This window comes from Dipteris shenzhenensis, chromosome 32 (genome assembly GCF_047967505.1).
Source record: "Dipteris shenzhenensis isolate YYH24624 ecotype China chromosome 32, Dip_SZ_1.0, whole genome shotgun sequence".
Lineage (NCBI taxonomy): Eukaryota > Viridiplantae > Streptophyta > Polypodiopsida > Gleicheniales > Dipteridaceae > Dipteris > Dipteris shenzhenensis.
Window position 1 is genome coordinate 24025413 of NC_141627.1, and position 18325 is coordinate 24043737.

The 18325-nt window shown below is 47.1% G+C and overlaps 1 protein-coding gene across 3 annotated transcripts in view; it reads right to left on the minus strand.

The window, feature by feature from the left end:
- Window positions 1–326: 326 nt before the first annotated feature.
- LOC147880488 (uncharacterized) overlaps window positions 327–18325 on the minus strand; it is a 44569-nt gene continuing 26570 nt past the window's right edge. The window contains exons 6-12 of one of the 3 annotated variants that reach the window (XR_015540557.1): window positions 4899–4985; window positions 4563–4679; window positions 4311–4418; window positions 4147–4200; window positions 1054–1206; window positions 561–970; window positions 327–392 (exon numbers count right to left, since the gene is read on the minus strand). Coding sequence is in view for 1 of the 3 variants with exons in the window: in XM_087370677.1 (XP_087226803.1) it covers window positions 896–970; window positions 1054–1206; window positions 4147–4200; window positions 4311–4418; window positions 4563–4679; window positions 4899–4985 (594 nt within the window). In the remaining 2 variants the exon portion in view is untranslated. The other 2 variants (XR_015540558.1, XM_087370677.1) reach the window with 2 other exon arrangements.

Consider the following 18325-nt stretch of genomic DNA (forward strand, 5'->3'; position numbering starts at 1 on the left):
GGCTTAGTGAATTGGAGTTGCATGCTCAATTGCAAGGAAGGTCTCTCAGATGCAACTTGTAATCATTTCACTGTGAAATATAAAGAAATACCGAAAGGGACGCCACGGTGTTTGGGACCAATCGGATGCACTTGCCTATGTTTGTTGAGCAAGGGCATTCTAGCCTCCATTCCTTTTTCAATGGTTTTGTTTGTGAACAAATGGGTAAATGCCAAATGGTGATCATGCAATGGTTAATGGTTGTGACATATGCTTTGTGAGCTGTAAATAAGTGCTGAAGTGATTAAAGGTTTAGTTCCACTGCCCTCTGAGTGATTAGAGGCCGGTCTCATTGGTTCCATTGCCCGCAATACCCTCAACATCCAATTCCTTTATTGGCACATCATAACTAGCTGTGACAGCTAAACCAAAGATACTAGGATCAATGACCAAAAAACATCTATTACTCTTCTTTAAAAATAAACATTCCAGCATGTAAATGCATGGGTCTTTCAAGGTTCCTCAAATCCGTAGTTTCGTAGTTTGAAACTAAAAGGCTCTAAAACATACTGCAACAATACCTCGCCTCTCTAGGTAATTATGCCACATGAATTCCTGTGTGTAGTCATGAAGCTCCCATGATCCTCTAAAGCATTTGACAAACAGCCAGGCTCGGCTGCAGCTTAGATTCTAGTGCTATGTTGCCTTCCAGAGACCAGGTTGGATCCCTTGTAAGTTGTTTTGGTCAATTTGCCTTTACTTGACAAAAATACCCATCCATATTGTATTTGTATCCTTCCTTATGTGAAAAGGTTTAGTTCTATGCAGTTTCAAGAAAGATGTCATTTCCTGTGGACACAAAGGGATCCAGAATGGCAAGCTGGGCTTTCCTTCAGTATAACTGGTGGCCTAACCATCATACCACTGCTGGTTGTCCAGCTTCAAGAGCCTTGAGCACTTCCTGCCCCATCTGTATGCACCCAAGAAGTTTCTGCAAGAGCCCAAAAGTAAATAAATAAACCAGTTACCAACAAATTTACACCTCTGCTAAAATAAAGGTCATTTTAATCATACCTTTCCAGCAGACATAATATCACCAGTCCTAAATCCTTTCTCGAGTGTTAGCATTACAGCTTCTTCAATCCGCTCAGCTGCCTTAACCTCTCCAAGACCATATTTTAAAAGCATAGCAGCACTCAAAATCATTGCAAGAGGATTCGCCTTATCCTGTCCCACATAGAACAGAGACAACAAATCACAATCTAACAATGGAAGACATCTTTTCATGTTATAGAAAGGTTAGGTGCACTTTCTTCCTGAATTCACCCTGAATGAGAAATAACTAAAAAGACAATACTACAACTTAAGCAATATTTTACTCAAGAAGTAAACTCCAATGCTTCCTAGTCCAATCCCACTATCCTTGGTCTAAATCATTAAAGCAAACACTCTTTGCCTTCTCAGATGAAAAGAAGAAAACATGCCATCCACTCATATCCCATCTGAGTTTCCCTATTTCCACTGAAACATACTCCTCACCACATTATTAAAACGCTAGAGTCAATGAAGGGTACGGAAATGCTTTCTGCCAGAAAAGTGCATGAACGGAATCAGGAGCATTGCCAGGCCCAAAATAGGACTCCAAAACATGGACAATGGGCCACTAGTCAGAGACTAGCAGGAAACTTGGCAGATAGACATGAACCAACCAATAATAGCATACACGTTTTTCATCTGTTGGTGGTCATACAAGAGGATTCCAAAAAGAGTACTCAAAACCATTCCAAATTATCAAAGGAATGACTTTAATAAACTATCAATGCAAGTTCACATTCACCTTGCATCAGGGCTTGTCTGAAGAACCTTAAATAAAAGTGGAATCATGTCAAACTTTAAGCTGCAAACACACACCTCCTTGCCAAACGTCGTATTATTTGAAAATAAGCTAATCAAACACCAAAAGATAGCATGCATAATACATTACACTGCCCTTCAGTTAAATCAAGATAAAATTATAATTATGTTTATGTGCGCAGGATGCATGGGAGGTTGAATATCTTAAACATTCCTACTTATGTGATAGTTCGCAAAGCCACATTTGGCTTACTTTTTTGAAGCATCGTCAATCATGGACACTTATGCTTTCTTGTCAAGTTACTTCCCTTCGCACTGATGCCTTGAGTCATTGAAGTCCTGCTAGCTACATCAGATGTTATTTGCAGGCATCTACATGGCCGTATTCCTGGTTGTCCCTTTTCTACTCGGATACTTCATGATTGGCAGCACCTCTTGGCATATCTACACTAGTCAGGACGTCCTCTGGATCTTGGGAATACCCTTCGTTAGCGAAGCATCCATTGGATGCCATGTCTTTGCTCCCCTTTGGCTCATCTTCAGCCTAGAAAGGCTTATTTTCTGCATCATTTGGGCAGATTCCAAAAGTCGGACGTGTATCTTTGTCAGCTACACTGAAAAATCAAAGGCATATCATCTCTTCGATCCAGTAAAGAAGCAGATCCTCATCAGACGGGACGTGGTCTTTGACGAGATCCCAGCTGGAGGAGGAGATTCAGGAATTGCCAATTGCACCCCCTCCCAATTCCCAACCTGACACTCAAGGAGGTTGAGCAGGCTGACAAGTTTGAGGATATAGAAGAGGAGCAGGACGCACCAGAGCCACCTCCAAAGATGCCATCGACAAAGGAAAAGATACCACAATGATACTTCAGGACCTTGCAAGGGTCTCAAGTAACAAACATACCTGAGTCTAGTTTGTGAGGGAAAGAGGGGAGTGGAACGATAGGAGACAGAGACACACGGAATGTGGGTGTGTAAGAATGTCTTGAGCCACACCACAAACTCAAAGGTTTTATTAGGATTAGGTATTCACCCTATGACTGTCTTAGGACAGTCATAGTAGTCGTAACATTTAAAGGGTGGCAATGTGCCTTTACCCCAACAACCTCCCACCTAAAGGCCAATGTGCCTAAAGGGAAGAAAAGAATAAAGAATAAATAAGAATGGTCTCATCCTAATCCCATGATGCGGCGACAATGTGCAAACCGCTCTGTAGGCAAGCTCTTAGTGAGCAAATCTGCAGGATTATCATCAGTATGCACCTTCACAAGCTCAAGCCGCTTGTCTTCCAGTACCTCCCTGATGAAATGGTATTTCACATCTATGTGCTTGGTCTTCTGATGAAAGACCGGATTCTTTGCCAACATGATAGCACTCTGACTATCACAATGCAAAACTCGCATATCTCCTGTAATGCCCAAATCTCCCACCAGCTGAGTAACTTTCTGATCCCGTATAAACTTGAAGCACTTAGAATTCACGTGTCCCTTCTTGCCACAGTAAAAGCATTCAATATCCTTTTTGCCACGGGACTGGCTGCGGGATTTGGACTTGCCAGCAGATCTTCCCTTCTGCTGAGTCCTACCTCTTTCCTGTACCTGCAAAGCATTGGAAGACTTGCTGCCCGCATTATTCTTCCTGCTCATCTCCTCCATGAGAAGAGAGCTCTCCACATCAGCCTACATAAGAGTGACATTTGAATTAGACAGGGTTGTCTTAAAAGTGTCCCAACTCTCAGGGAGGGTACACAGCAAAAATGCAGCCTTGAACTCCTCGTCCAAGTTCAAACCCTGTGCAATAAGCTGAGTAAAGATGGCATTGAACTCACTCAAGTGTGAGCTCATAGCTGTACCTTCCTTCATGCGAAGGTCAGCAAGCTTCTTCAACCAATAAACCTTACTGGCTGAGCTCTTTTGGGCATACAACTCTTCTAGCCTCTGCCATAGGCCATAAGAGGTCTTTTCTGCCTGAACATTGAACACAAGAGAATCAGTGAGAGTAAGCATGATAGCCGCCCTTGCGGACAAATCAAGCTCCTCCCACTCATCATATGCCATCCCAGATGGCTTGACACCCTTCACCCTTATGGGCTTAGAAATCTTCTTTAGCAGAAGTACATTCAAATACTGTTCTGCCCATAATGCATAATTGTGTGCCCCTTCCAATTTCTTTATGTTCAGTATTGAGGATTCATGTAAAGGAATGTACTCAAGGCTTAAATATTTCTCAAATTCATGCATTTATGTCATTCAAAGTCAATGGCTCACTTCATAATTCAAAGATTGGTTCTATAGGAAAGAAAACCAAAACCTGGCCAGCAATATCTGGAGCTGAACCATGCACAGGTTCAAACAAGCCAGGGCCCTGCACAACTATCTCCATTAGCAAATGCATTTGTTTATAAAGGCCACAGTTGTGGCTACATATACTATTTTATAATACAACCTCTCCCTCTAGATAAAGTCAAAACGTACCGATTCACTAATACTAGCAGAAGGAAGCATACCAATGCTACCAGTCAGCATTGATGCTTCGTCAGATAAAATGTCACCGAAAATGTTGTTTGTCACGATAGTGTCAAACTGCAGAAGTAAAAGAGTCATAATTACTTATTTGGGGTTGCAAATAAGCAGCATGGATGCATTGCCGACTTACATGTGTAAAAGAGAAAGCTATAAAGACAGCTTTTTCTGCAACCCTACAGGAGTGCTGAGTAAAAAAATTACTTGTTTGGGGTTGCGAATAAGCTGCATGGATGCATTGTCCACGTACATGTGTGAGACTTCAACATCTGGATACTCTTTAGAAATAGCAGTAACTATTTCACGCCACAACTGTGAAGCCTGTATGAACAGGAAAAATGAAGCATGAACAAAAAGAGCATTCACACTTACAAGAGGAACAGACAGATGTGCACGATGAACCTAGCAAATACTGTGATGACTATTTAAAAAAGTTGACACAAATTCGACAATGTGATGCTTCAAACAGTTTATGCATCAAGAGTTTCTTCTTAGAAGAAGTACTTAGTGAGCATAATAGAAAAAAAATAAGATCCACACCTCCAACACGTTGGCCTTATCAACGGAGCAGAGCTTTCCATGCCTTTTGCGTGCTATTTCAAAAGCCACTCGAGCAATTCGCTCAATCTATATTACAAACAAAAAGCAGCAGTTAAACTCTCTCTCTCTCTCTCTCTCACAGCAAATGGAAAGACCTTGCCAGAGGTCCAAGAAATTGAAGCCAGGCTGACTAAGCAAGAATTGAAGGAGCAAGAACAGCATAGGAAAGAAATTGAGGGCACAGGTCCTCTGCGGGTTCAACGTAGCACTGAACATTGGAGTAGTGTAGCTTTTACCAAGTCATTTTTATTTTTCTCATTTACCAATAATTTTGTTTAGAGTCACTTAGAAACTCCCTTCTTTCCTTTGTTCTTTCACTTGTTTTATAGAAACTTTAATATGTAAGATTGGATATATTCTAGTCTTATGAAGATATATATATAAAGCTTATTACTGATGTATGCCAAGTGATGGTTAGAGTAGCTCTTATTACAGCATCCAATGTATGCTTAAATGCATCCAGTACTTTGAACAATCGTCAGGCATTCCTCCCAACAGGCAGAGAGGCTAGCACGCGCAGGGTTATGTTGTCATCAGTACCCAAGCATAAGCTGCCATCTGGATTTGGAAAGCTTTATTGAAAACAAGGGTGATCAAGCAATTGTGATATTCAAAGCAAGGAAGATGGGAACTCATATCCTCTGCCAATCAAAGCAATTGAACAGCGAAAACTATGGATAGGGGAGGACCTCACCACAGCACATCTAATGTAGAAGGCAACCGAATTGGAGAAGGTCCAAGAGCAAGAAAAGGTAGGAAATGGGTAATATTCACGGAAGGTGGGGCTCTTCAAGAGTTCCACAAAGGCACGAGGACCAAGTCTCAGCCTTGGACTGATGTAATGAGTATGCTGCATGTCAATGGAGTTCTTGCTGCTTAAAGCTTTCTTCGATGTTGTGCACATGCCGGTCAAGTCACGTCTCTTACATCTATTCTGATTATGCGCACAGTGTTGCCCATGTGTGGCTCATGGTCACCTTGGTTCTCTAACTTGTTGTCTTTGTAGGTCATGTTGGCTGCCCGCTGCTATGGCTATTTAGCACTATCTAGTCCACGTCATGTCTACATTGCTTGTTCTCTTTCTTGTTGATTGCTGAGGGCAGATTGTGACAGGTAGGGAAGAGGAATTTGCACGGGGTTGGGATCCACAGGTATATAATCATATTGATCTTATTTGCATGCTTCATAACCTTTATGTATAGCCTAAAATCTCTGCAGTACCGTTCGTTCAATGCAATTTGGGATGGCCTTATTTACACATTCGTTCTACCCACCCAAGGCGAGTAAGTAAGCATTTTTCTTATATTGGTGTCTTGCCCTTGGATTTCATTTGTGCCAAAATGTCGCTTTTTTTGTGCTTGAAGCCTGGGTCAAAACGGAGTCCAAATGACCAAGATACGGCCTTCTAAAAATGGGGCATGGGTAGTTGGATCGGCTGAGCACCTACAATCAAAGTAACTAATAGGTTAAAGTAGCAAGTGTGATAACTGTCTATAAATTGGCTTTTGTGGAGTTCTATCTCCAGACTACCTTACAAGCTCAAGTAGCTTATCTACCCACTAATGCTACATCAAATAAGCTCAAGTAGCTTATCCCATTAGATATATGTAAAGGACGACATGACAATTTTGTTCATATATAGGTGTGTGCTAGTGAGGGAACAAGGTGTCAAATCAAGCAAGAGAAAAGTGTGCCTATGACATTCATGACATTGTAGGATTGCATGGCTCTATTGGCATGGCAAGATGATGTGGCTTTAATGAAATGGCAATAATGGCGTGATAGTAGGGTTAATGTGGTGATCAATTGGTCATTCAAGCCTAGGTGTCTTGGAGAAGGTGTGGAGAGGTTGCACGCCATCAACAAGGGATTGAAAGAGGCCACATTGTACTACTATAATGGTAGTTGCGACTACTGGACAGACTATAGGAGCCGCAAGAATCAAAAGGCAGATTTTGACAAGAGACGTGGGCCAACGAAGGATGCAGGGGAGACTATACATTCGTAAGAGGTCAACAGCGACAAGTGTGGCAAAAGTTCACAAAAGCAGGTTGGCCGCTACATTGTGTTCACAACTATTGCTACAGTGTTCATAGTGACAAATTGACACGACTCCGCAAGATCTGACCCTATCACTCACCTAGAATCTCGTCCTCAATCCAACCACAATCATAGTGCAGGCGCCTCGATCCTCCCAACCACCCCCAAGCACGTGGGCTACAGCTCGACTCATCCATAGGCCCGTACCTAACCTAGGCATCCCATACCACCTGAGCATCCAGAGGACCTTCGATACACCACCTATGATCCGCCATGTAGTTGGCCAAAGTCCCGGCCTGGGTCCAAGCCCCATCCATCAATTAAGGAGCACTCAACTGATCTACACAATAGCACTGGCCCTCCTTCTATATAGAAGGAAACCCGCTATAGATAGCATAATGCTATGAATAGCTCCCTCCATATAAAGCGAGCACTATATATGAATCAATCTCTATAATATAGCAATCTCGGCTAAAAATAGCCATCTAGCCCTAAGCTATTCCGTTACCCACGTTCACTTGCTATTCAACCCTAGGTACACCATGCACATGACATACTCCCCTTCCTCTAAGAACTCACTCCTAAGTTCACTAGTGTAACAAAAATAGCCATCTAGCCCTATGCTATTCCGTAACCCACGTTCACTTGCTATTCAACCCTAGGTACACCATGCACATGACATACTCCCCTTCCTCTAAGAACTCACTCCTAAGTTCACTAGTGTAACAGAGGGTTACTTTTTACTTAGGCTAAACCTAGGCTGAAGTTAGTGGAAAGGCCTTTATTGGCTTGTAAGTGTTTTTTTCCCTTTTCTTTAGGGGATACCATAAGTTGCCACGTGGCATCCTAGGAGATAATCCCATAAGCAACACTGCTTTGTACTTCCCGGGCCATACCTATATAAGGGATCTAGTTGTACTTGGCATATTAATTCATGACTTGTACTTCATTACTGAAATAGAATATACAGCAAGAGTTCAATACTCAACTGAATTCTTAAAAAATTTGACTTCCTCCTATCCTTGTGCAGCCCCTCACAAGTCTCTGTTGAAGATCCATCCATGATCTTCCTCTCATACCCTTTTCCTAAACATAAGGTACTACACTACTTAACTTTCCTGCAAATTCTACTAAACCATAGTGATGTTTACTATTAGTTAGGAGTAGTCCTGTTGCATTGGTATCAGAGCACTTTTCGTGGGAATTTTTGGGAAATTCTTTATCCAATTACTTTGAAATTTGGAGCATCTACTCTTGAGCCTAGGGCCTACCTCTGTGCAAAAATTTAGTGCCAGAAATGCTCTCTGTTGTGAGCTGCCACATGGCAGGCTGTGAGAAACCCTTTGGGGCTTCTTGCATCAGTGGAAAGCCCTTGCTTCCCGGATCATTTCTATGTGTGAGATTCCTAAAAGAGTCAACATTGAGGTTTTTTTCTCTCTGGCGCAAGAAAGTGAAGAAAGCGATGATATGTTGTTTTCTTGCACAAAATTAGGACATTCTTGGCTTCATCTATTTGCCCTAATCTCATAAGGCTGCTCCCTAAGTCTGGTGGTGATCCGAGACGGTTTGCGGGAGTTATGAGCTATTTCGACTGCTGGCATGGAGGAACTGCTGCGAATTTCAGATGTACAACTCCATCTCGGGCAGCTTTAGTGCATATGGTCGCCTAGCTCCATGAATGCATCTGACAAAGTGTGAAAGTGATCTGGTTTTTTGTTACAGAGAACTTCAAAAATCCGTTGCAACAGCTAGCGCAGGATTGTTATTTGCCAAAAGTCTAGCAATTTCTCGCCATCCAGGTATAATGTTATGAATTTCTACTCCTGATTGGCTCCTTGGTTCAGTCTTAGCATAAGGATCGCCTAATCAAGTGGGAAATTTCAAGTTTTCTCTCAGAAAGCTGACCTGCAAAATTACGGCAAAACTAGCATTTGGGGCTTTTGCTACTGGTTCTTGATCAGGGCTTAAGACAGTGCATTTACTGTAAAGAGGTCTACTGGTCAAGCTAGTAAGCAGCCAATGGGTATCTTTGATTCCATCTCAGAAAAGGAACTAGTTGATGATCAAGCTATAGTTTCTAAGCCCAATGATCCTCATGCTGGCAATGTTCAAGGGGATTTGGCAGCAACTCCTCAAGTACAAAGATCCCTTAACCAAAAGCAGATCATAAAGAGTTGTATGGACCCAATGCTACAAATATTCAAGGAGCTAACTAATGAGATTAAGACCAATAATCAGAGGATTGACCAAAGGATGACATGTCTACCACTTTTAATAAAAGGTTTGACCAGTTCAAGAGAAGCCGAATTTATGATGGAAAGAGACCTGTGGATCCCCAAATTGATGGAAACTTAGGTTCAAATGATGATGATGATGATGATGATGATCCTATACATGTAACTGAATCGGTTGGTTTTATGGCTTCTGCCCGAAGGACCTATCACTCTAGTGGAGTTACAGCTCATATGGATAAGGATTCAGCAAATGGTAAGACTCCTAATAATAGCAGTTCAGCAGCTAAAGAGTTGTGTCAAAAATTCCATGAATATAAGTTACTACCAGCAGACCTTAGGGCAGCAATGACAATCCAGCAATATATACAAACAGTTAAATCTATTGAACCAAAAGGATCTGTTCATCAAGACAAAGATATGAAAGACAAGATTATACTTCCTAAGTTCAAAGGTGATTCTACCTCTCCTGAGGAATTGGAGGAATGGCTCAGCAATCCAAAGGGTGATCAAGGTAAAATCAGAATTGCTATTCTTCATCTTGAAGATTATGCCCACTCTTGGTGGAGGCATCTACAACAAGAAGGGTTAACTTTTAATGCTTGGGATGAATTCAAGGCTGAAATGCTTAAAACTTTTATATCTCCTTTTACTAGAGATCAATATATTTGTAAGTGTATGATCTTACTCAGCAAGGATCAGTGAAAAATTATCTCAAACAATTTTGGAAATTGGCTCTGTTTGTTCATGGTATTGATGAAAGAGTTAGAATGCTCAAGTTCATCCATGATCTACACCCTAGTATAGCTTCAGATGTTGCAGCTCAAAAGCCCAATTCTCTTAAAGAGGCCATGCAGTTGGCAAAGCTTTATGAACCCAAGTACAATTGGAAGGAGAAGACTTTGGGTATTGGTCACTTTGGAACTAAGCCTATGGTCAAAGGGGTTTCCAAAGATGAAAACAGACTTCCTGCACCTGCTACAACTTCTTCTATTTCTAGGTTCCCCACAGTGTACGGCAGTGGCATGGGACAGCTTAAAGCTTACAAGGCTACAGATGTAAAGCCATCCTTTCAACCCACTCCAAAGGATGATCTGGGTGATAAAGGAAACAAGTTGGTTAAGCAGTTATCTCAAGCAATTATTGATGACAGGAAGAAGAAGAATTTGTGCTACCTTTGTAGTGAGAAGTGAATCCATGAACATAGGAATGTGTGCAAAGCAAAAACAGGAACAAAGTTGAGCTTGATTCTAGAGATTGATAAGGATTTATCTCCTAATACTTCTGGAGCAGAATCTGAATTTCATGAATATCAGGACTGTGTGAATAAAGGCCTTGATGATGATGAGGATCATAGTTCCCTAAGGGGACCACCTTTCCCTTTGATCCAGGTGGGTTATCCATGTTTGACACCATGCTTATGGATGATAGTTTGCAAAGGTGCTCAAATAGATCTAGACAATTGAACATTGAAGTTGTTGAAGGTTATGAGGATGACATCAGAAATTCTAATGGAAATGATGCTGTCGATGATGATGAAGTGTATTGGGATACACAATCAGTTGTGTACAGCATAGCTCCTGATGTTTTTATGGGCTGCAAGGGCTCTCAATACTCTGATGTATCTGCTGATCTTCCCAACCATCTCCCTCCCATGAGAGATGTGGATCATGCAATTGTGTTGGAGCCAGGATCTAAGCCAATCAACAAAGCTCCATACAGACTTTCTAGAGCTGAAAGGGAAGAGGTGGCAAGGCAAATAAAGGAACTCCTTGACAAAGAATTTATTACACCCAGTCAGTCACCCTTTGCCTCTCCTGTGTTATTAGTTGAGAAGAAGGATGGCTCATTTAGAATGTGTATTGATTACAGGGATTTGAACAAAATGACAATTAAGAATAGGTTTCCTATCCCTAGAATTGATGATCTACATGATGAGCTTAGAGGGGCAAAGTACTTCACAAAGATTGACTTAAAGTCAGGCTATCATTAAATAAGGATGAAGGAGGGAGATGAACATAAAACTGCCTTCAGGACAGAACGTGCGCTTTATCAATTCAAAGTGATGGCATTTGGTCTAACGAATGCACCTGCAACTTTCCAGGCCCTGATGAACAAGGTATTGCAGCCTTTCCTCTATAAATTTGTGTTGGTATTCTTTGATGATATATTGATCTACAGCAAAACAAAAAAACGGCATTTATTCCATGTCCAGCAAGTATTGGAAGTATTGAGGGCACACCAGTTGTATGCCAAATCAAGTAAATGCACTTTCATGGCTGAAGAAGTGGAATATTTGGGCCATATTGTCAGCAGTAAAGGCATCAAGGTGGATCCCAGCAAAAAAGTAGTGCTAGTTATATTACTTGAAAGCTAGAGTACAAGAAGGCCTTAAGGCCAGCGGGCTGTAATCACAAAACGGATTCAGCCCAAGAAGTCAAAATGCTAAAAACAAGCCTCTTAGGGCATAATCATCGGAGAGTGGACAAACAGCCACGATGGAGGGGCGTAATGCCACTGAAGACTCTAAGTGGAGTGCTGGAAGAATAACTCCCGGTGATCCCAGTCGCGCAGGAAACGTCGTCTCTTTTCCTTCCCTGCCCGAGACTCTCCCTGGATCTGATCCCACTGACCCTTGAGTGTGTGAATGATCGTGCTCCACATATCTGCTAGGGTCTGGGTGGTAGAGGTAGTCTGAGCTCCTACAGTCTGCGCGCATCTGGAAGTCCAGATATGCCAGCCTGCGATGCTCCCTATGATCTCCCAAACTGGGTGTCGAGGCAACGCTCCTGCAGTCTCTGTCAGATGCCAAGGGAAGCTGTCCATGTAAGCCTAAGTGGCCTGCATGATGAAAAAGACGGGGTCCTGTCTAGAGAACTCATAGGCCAAGTGATGCCCCGGCTCAGTGCTGCACCAACAAACGGCTCCCCAAGTGATCGGTCCTAGCTCGGGTGTAGCCCTAGCTAAGATCCCCATGATTCCCTTCCAAACCGTCTGCGCATGCGAGCAGCTCCAAAGGCAATGCTTCAGGGATGACTCCTCCTGAAAACACATCTGGCAATGCCCCTCCTGCCCCATCTGTCTCAGCCAGCTGCCAACTGGAAGCCCCTTGTGTGCCACCATCCAAAGGAAGTAGGAGATCTTCCTCAAACGCCAGCTAGCCCAAAGAGTCTTCCAGAAAGTGCGAAGAAAGACCAAGGATATCCCCTGGGCATACCAGCTATGTGCTTGTGTGGGTAGCCCACGCTGGAGAGCCCCAAAAGCACGTCAACCCGTGCGTGCACTGTAAGAAAAGAAGGGGGTAGGGTTCTCTGAGGTCTCCGATGGTGGCCAACGCCACTCCCCTAGGTCCCACTCCACCTCTGACAAGGAGCGGCCCTCCCATATCCAGAGTCTCCAATCCTGGTCCTGTATAATCAGAGGGTCTATATGCCACGTCTTCCCTTGCAACCCTACAATGCGAAGGCGTTGCCAGGGAAGCTGGGGGTCGATCACGGCCTCTCTACTTTGTAGGCGACTGTCATCAGTGATGGAGAAGAAGTGTACCGAAGAGTCCGAGAAGAGGCCTGCCACCACCAAAGGAATGCCTCGTGGAGTGAACTGTCCGAGCCACCTCTCATCTCCCGGGAAGAGCTGTCTGGTGTCTACGGGGATCCTCCAACCTGCAGGGATGGCAGCATCAATCTCCGCTCGCCGAGCCTGGATCCCACGTGCCGTACCTACTGCTGCTGCCAGCTCGCCTGGTCTCAGCTGACTGTAGACATCCCTCCAAACCCGGAACGAGCGCGCGGACCCACGCGCCTAGAGCGCCCAAGGGATATGGGATCTCTCTCCAAGCTGACGACCTGTATCATCTGTCACCTGGCTGCTACAAATCAAGGGCTGTCTGTCTGTCTTCTCTCGGCAACTAGGGGGGACCTGGGAGAGGCTGTGTCGCAACTTCCTCCAAACTGAAATGAGGCTACGGAGGAAGGGGGAACGGGGCTGAGTCAAAGGTGCTGAAGTGAAGATCCATCGGATAGAAGGCTGCCAAACACCCCCTAACTGGGGGGTACACCCACTGAGACCATGCTGTAGCAAGCGCTTCCACGTCTGTCCTCCTGGGGTCAGGCCGCAGATGACTAGCTTGCCAAGAAGTGCCTGACTCTGAAGCTCTGGATCTATGATGCCGAGGCCGCCCTCTGCCTGGGGGAGAATGACCGTCTGTCAGGCGACCCTAGCTCAAGTGGTGCCGGAACCGTCTGAACCAGACCATAGGAAGTTCCGCACCAGTCTCCTCAGCTGGGCTACACAAGACCTCGAGAAACACCAACAAGAGGCCACATACCAAGCAGTGGCAAGAAGGACCTGGTTGACCACAAGGGCCCTGCCTGCCAAGGAAAGCCGAGCCGTGCTCCAGAAAGCAAGCTTCCGTCGTATGGAGGCTAGGACCGGCAAGAACTGCTGAGCCAGTGTGATGTCCAGGCCTACCTGGAATCCCAGGTAACGTGCCGTCTGTCCTCTAGGGATCCAACGAAACCCCAAGAAAATACCCCACTGTGAGCTGGCTCTCGGATCCGTAAGAAAACCAACTGACTTATGCCAGTTGATTTTCGCTCCAGCCGCAAGGCAAAACATCTCTAGGGACAGTCTCACACGGTCCAGTGACTCGACATCATCCTGCACATATAGGGCTGTGTCGTCTGCATACTCGGAGTCCAACAGCTCGGCATCCTCTCGAATAGGGAGACGCATCCTGCGAAGACCAGTGGTGCGAGCTCGAAGGAAGTGTGTCATGGCCTCCACAAAAAATAGGAAGAGGTAAGGCGCTAGTGGACAGCCCTGACGCACCGAGCGCTCAAGTGTGAATCTCTTCCCCATCCTGCCGCTAATGATAACCCGACTGGAGGCCGATCTGTAAAGGCTAGCAATAGCTCTAATCCACTCGTCCGGAAAACCGAACCGAGCGAGTGTACCTTCCAAGAAAGACCAGTCTACCCTGTCGTACGCCTTCTCAAAGTCGAGAAGGAGTATGACAAGGTGCTGGCCACTGTGCTGGGCCCATTCCGTCGCCTCTGAGAAAGTGAAGATGTTGTCCAAGATACTGCAATCTTGGACAAAACCAGTTTGGGTGTCATGAATCAGGTCGTGTAGCAGGGGACGGATGCGACTGCTGATCATCTTGGCGAGGATTTTGTAGGCGGTCGGAAGGAGGGTGATTGGGCGCCACTGTCTGATCTCCTGGCGGTCCCCCCCTTTGGGGATGAGGCAAATCAGGCCTGTCGCAAGGCTCTCTGGCATCTGCCCGCTGGAGAAGATGTGCTGGAAGGCTGCGAGCAAGGGCCGGTGGATCTGCTCCCAAAAGGTGGTGAAGAAAGCTCTAGAGAGGCCATCCTCACCTGGGCATTTCTGCCCATCAATGGCACTCACCGCATCCTACATCTCCGCAACAGTGAAAGGTGCGAGAAGGGTATCGCTCACGTTGGGCTGCACGAGTCTCGGTGTAGATCTCCACACCTCCTCCCTGCAAATGCGACCACGAGGGTCTGGGGGCTCCTGCTGGAATAAAGATCTGTAGAAGTCCGTCACCAAGTCCCGAACCTCATCTGGATCTATCCTGACACTACCATCCTGCGCCCTAAGAGAACGAAGTTGTTCCCCTGTTGACCTCTGTCCATGAAACCTGAAGAACTCCCTGCACATCCTGTCGCCTTTCCTAGCCCAGAAGGACTTGGAAGCATGAAATGAAAACTCTGAGCGACGCTGGGTGATCTCCTCTAGCATGGCCCGGGCCCGAACCTCCTGCTGTCTAAGCTCCTCAGAGCCTGGAGAAGACTGCTGCATCCTCTGAATCGAGGCGAGGTCACGTCTGAGATCCCTCTCCCGCGCCCAACACCGTTGTCTGACTTCGCCTCCTGCTGGCAAATGCGGCTAGACTCAACAAGTGCCTGAGCTACCTGTGCTGCCATATCCCTGGTAGGGTCCCACTCCTGCTCCCATAGGTCCACTATCCTGCTGTGAACCGCTGCTCTGGTGTAGATGGAATCTAGAATCCGGCATGAACGTGGAGGTGAGGACTGAGAGGCCGAGTCCAGGACTAGGATGACTGGGGCATGGTCTGAAAGTGTCGTCCCTGGAACCACTCCTGACTCTCCTCCTCTGCCAAGCGCCCAATCACTGACATAGAAACGGTCCAGTCTCTCCATGAGTCTGCCTCCCTCCCTCCTGTAACCCCAAGAGAAGTCCAGACTCCCAGGCCATCTGCGAAAGGAAGGCTCCCTCCAACTGTCCTGACCTCCCACTGCAAAGAGGAAGGAGTCCCAATCTGCCTGCTCTGCCTGAGCTATACCGAGGAACTCTGGGCCCCTTCCCTGCTGATCCTCTAAGGTCTCAAGGTTGCTGAAATCCCCTCCTACAATCCAAGAGTCCATCTCTGGCAATAGGTCTGTCAAGGATCTCCAAAAAACGGATCTACGTCTAAGATCAGTCGGGGCGTAGATATTGAGGATGCCGATGCGGGATCCCTCAATATGCAAGCCCACCCAAAGCGCACGTCGATGGAGGTACAGACACCCCCGCTTCTCCCCTGCTCGCCAATCGAAGATTCCCAGTAGGTGTGGGAGCGCCCTGTGAGGACCTTCCCACAAATACTAGTCTGTGAAGCCGAAAGCTTGTGTTCCTGTAGTAAGAGCACATCTACCTTTCCCACCAAAGCTGGCTGGAGCTCCTATCTGAGCACCATCTTCCTCGGGCCACGGGTGCCTAATGAGTGGAACCCGTTGACGTTCCAAGAGATAATGCGTAAACTCATGAGGAGGGAAGGTGGGCCACAAACAGCTGTCTGCTTGCGGTCAAAGTCGAAGTGGTCGGAGGATGTCCTGTGTGGAGACAAAGGCGCTTCTGTGAAGGTTTCGAAGGAGAGGCCGGATCATCGGACCCATCCTCTAAAACCTTCAGCAGAGGGGAAGGCCTTTTGTCCCGTGGTGGTAAGCTCTCTCTAACCAGCTCGAGCCTCTGCCAAGGAAATGCTGTAGAAGCTTGCAACCTCCGAAGTCCTCCAGGGGCGAAGCCCTTCCGCGTAGGCCCACTCCAACGGTGGTCTAATAATGACCAGGAGTCGGAAACGTTTGGCGCTGTGGCACCAACGCAGACGAACATCGCCCTCTTGCCACTGCTGCTGAAGAAGCTCCGCTGCTCTGCTACCAATCCAGTCCTGCACCTGCTCCTAGGTCTGATCTCGTATCGTCTCCCAAACATTTTCATTCGTCCAATGCTCATTCCCTTCACTGGAGATAGTGAAGGAATAGCTAGGACCATCGTGCGGAGCCAGGACGGACACCTTACCCTCCGCTCCCTTGCGGAGGAAGAAGATGCTGATGTCTAGGCATGCGGGAAAGGAGCCAATACCCGCTGCATCCAAGTAATCCCAAGGACCTGCTCGGTAAAACTCCAATGGAAGAGCTCTAGGAGCAGCCTTGGGCTTGGGGACGAAGATGAGGAGTCTGAACCGGAGGGAGGGGTGCTAGCCACCTGTGGGCAAGGGCCTATCCCCGCCGTTGGGCCCGGAGGGATAGACGAGGGTGAGGTCTGTGCTGGCTTTGGGGCTGAAGGTGGCGTAGGGGGGGGGGTTCCTTCTGAATCATGCTTAAGGAAGAGGGTGGAGCAGAAACCACTGGTGCGGGAGGGGATCCTGGAAGGGGGGGTGGGGGTTGGAGAATCGAGGAGGAGGGGGGAGGTGGGGGAGGGCAGGGTGAGGGATGAGGGGGAGGCTGGCTGACCTTCTCCTTTCCCTTCTCCTTCCCCTTACCGGGCTGCTGATGAGTAGGGATCATCTGAGGGGGCTCTGGCTGTGGCTGGGAAGGTTTTTTGGGGCATGCCTTGTTGCCCTTCCGTTTTCGTTTGACTTCCGTCCAGCCTTCCCCTTCCGGAGGGGATGTCGCTGACTGGAGCGGAAGTATCCTAAGCTGCTTGAACGGGGGGGCTTCTGAGATTCTGTACCCATGAAGCGAGGACATGAGCGAGCCTGGTGCCCGAAGCCATGGCATCTCAGACACTGGTTTGGGCGACCAGTGACCAGAATGCGCTGCGTCACCACTTCTGTGTCTGTCTCTATCTCGAACTCCGAAGGGATGCTCTGTGGATCAAGGACTGCCACTTTGACACGTGGCACCCCTTGGGCTGCCGCCGCATCAACGTAAGTGTCCTGCATAGGCCAACCAAAGTGCGCCCCCAGGTCCTTGATGATCGGGTGAAGCTCGGTTGCGAGACCTGGGAAGATAAGGGTAACTAGGTGTCGAGGAATGCGAAAGTGGGAATCGAAGTCCGCTACACTCAATCCCCTATACCAAGGGACCATGAGGATGATCTTCCCACCCACAGAAGTAGGGGATCGCCTGACTATGTCGCTCGCAGCCTGTGCTGAGGAGAGCTTAAGCCAAAAAATGCCACGTCCCATGAGTGCCGCCTCCTCAATGTTACTGTCCTCGAGGTAGAGGGTGGACTGCAACCAATCCCTGATGTCTGCTCGTGAAGGCGAGTAGCCAATGACCCTCCCATAAACTGATGTGTGGGAGAAGTCCGTGGCGGCCTGCTTCACCAAGGAGACCTGGTGCTCTGTCAATGTAACGCGATAGGTTGGTGGAGGGGGGGTCCGTCTGGGCCATCGGTTCCGAGCACATAGCCGCCATATCGCTTGACTAACTGCGAACTCCCGAGGCAGGTGAAGGGAAAAGAAGAGGGGGGTGAAAGGTAAGGGGCTAAGGGTGGAAGACGGTGGGCGGGGACTAAGGGGTGGCCAAAAAAAAAAAAAAAGTGACAGGGACTAAGGGGTGGTGAGGTGAACTGAGGTGAGCAGAGCGGAGTGGTGTGAGGCGGGGTGAGGTGAGGTGATTGTGGTGGAGCGGGGTGCGGTGAGAGGAGCGGGGTGAGGTGAACGGAGCGGGTGGGCGGTGTGGAGCGGAGAGAGGTGGGTCGAGGCGAGAAGGGGCGAGGTGAGCGGAGCGGAACAGAGGGAACGAGGCGGAGGCGGGAGGGTGGAGAGGAGCGGGTGGGTCGAGGCGGGATGGGGTGAGGTGAGTGGAGAGGGAAGGAGAGGAACGAGACAGAGCGGGATGAAAG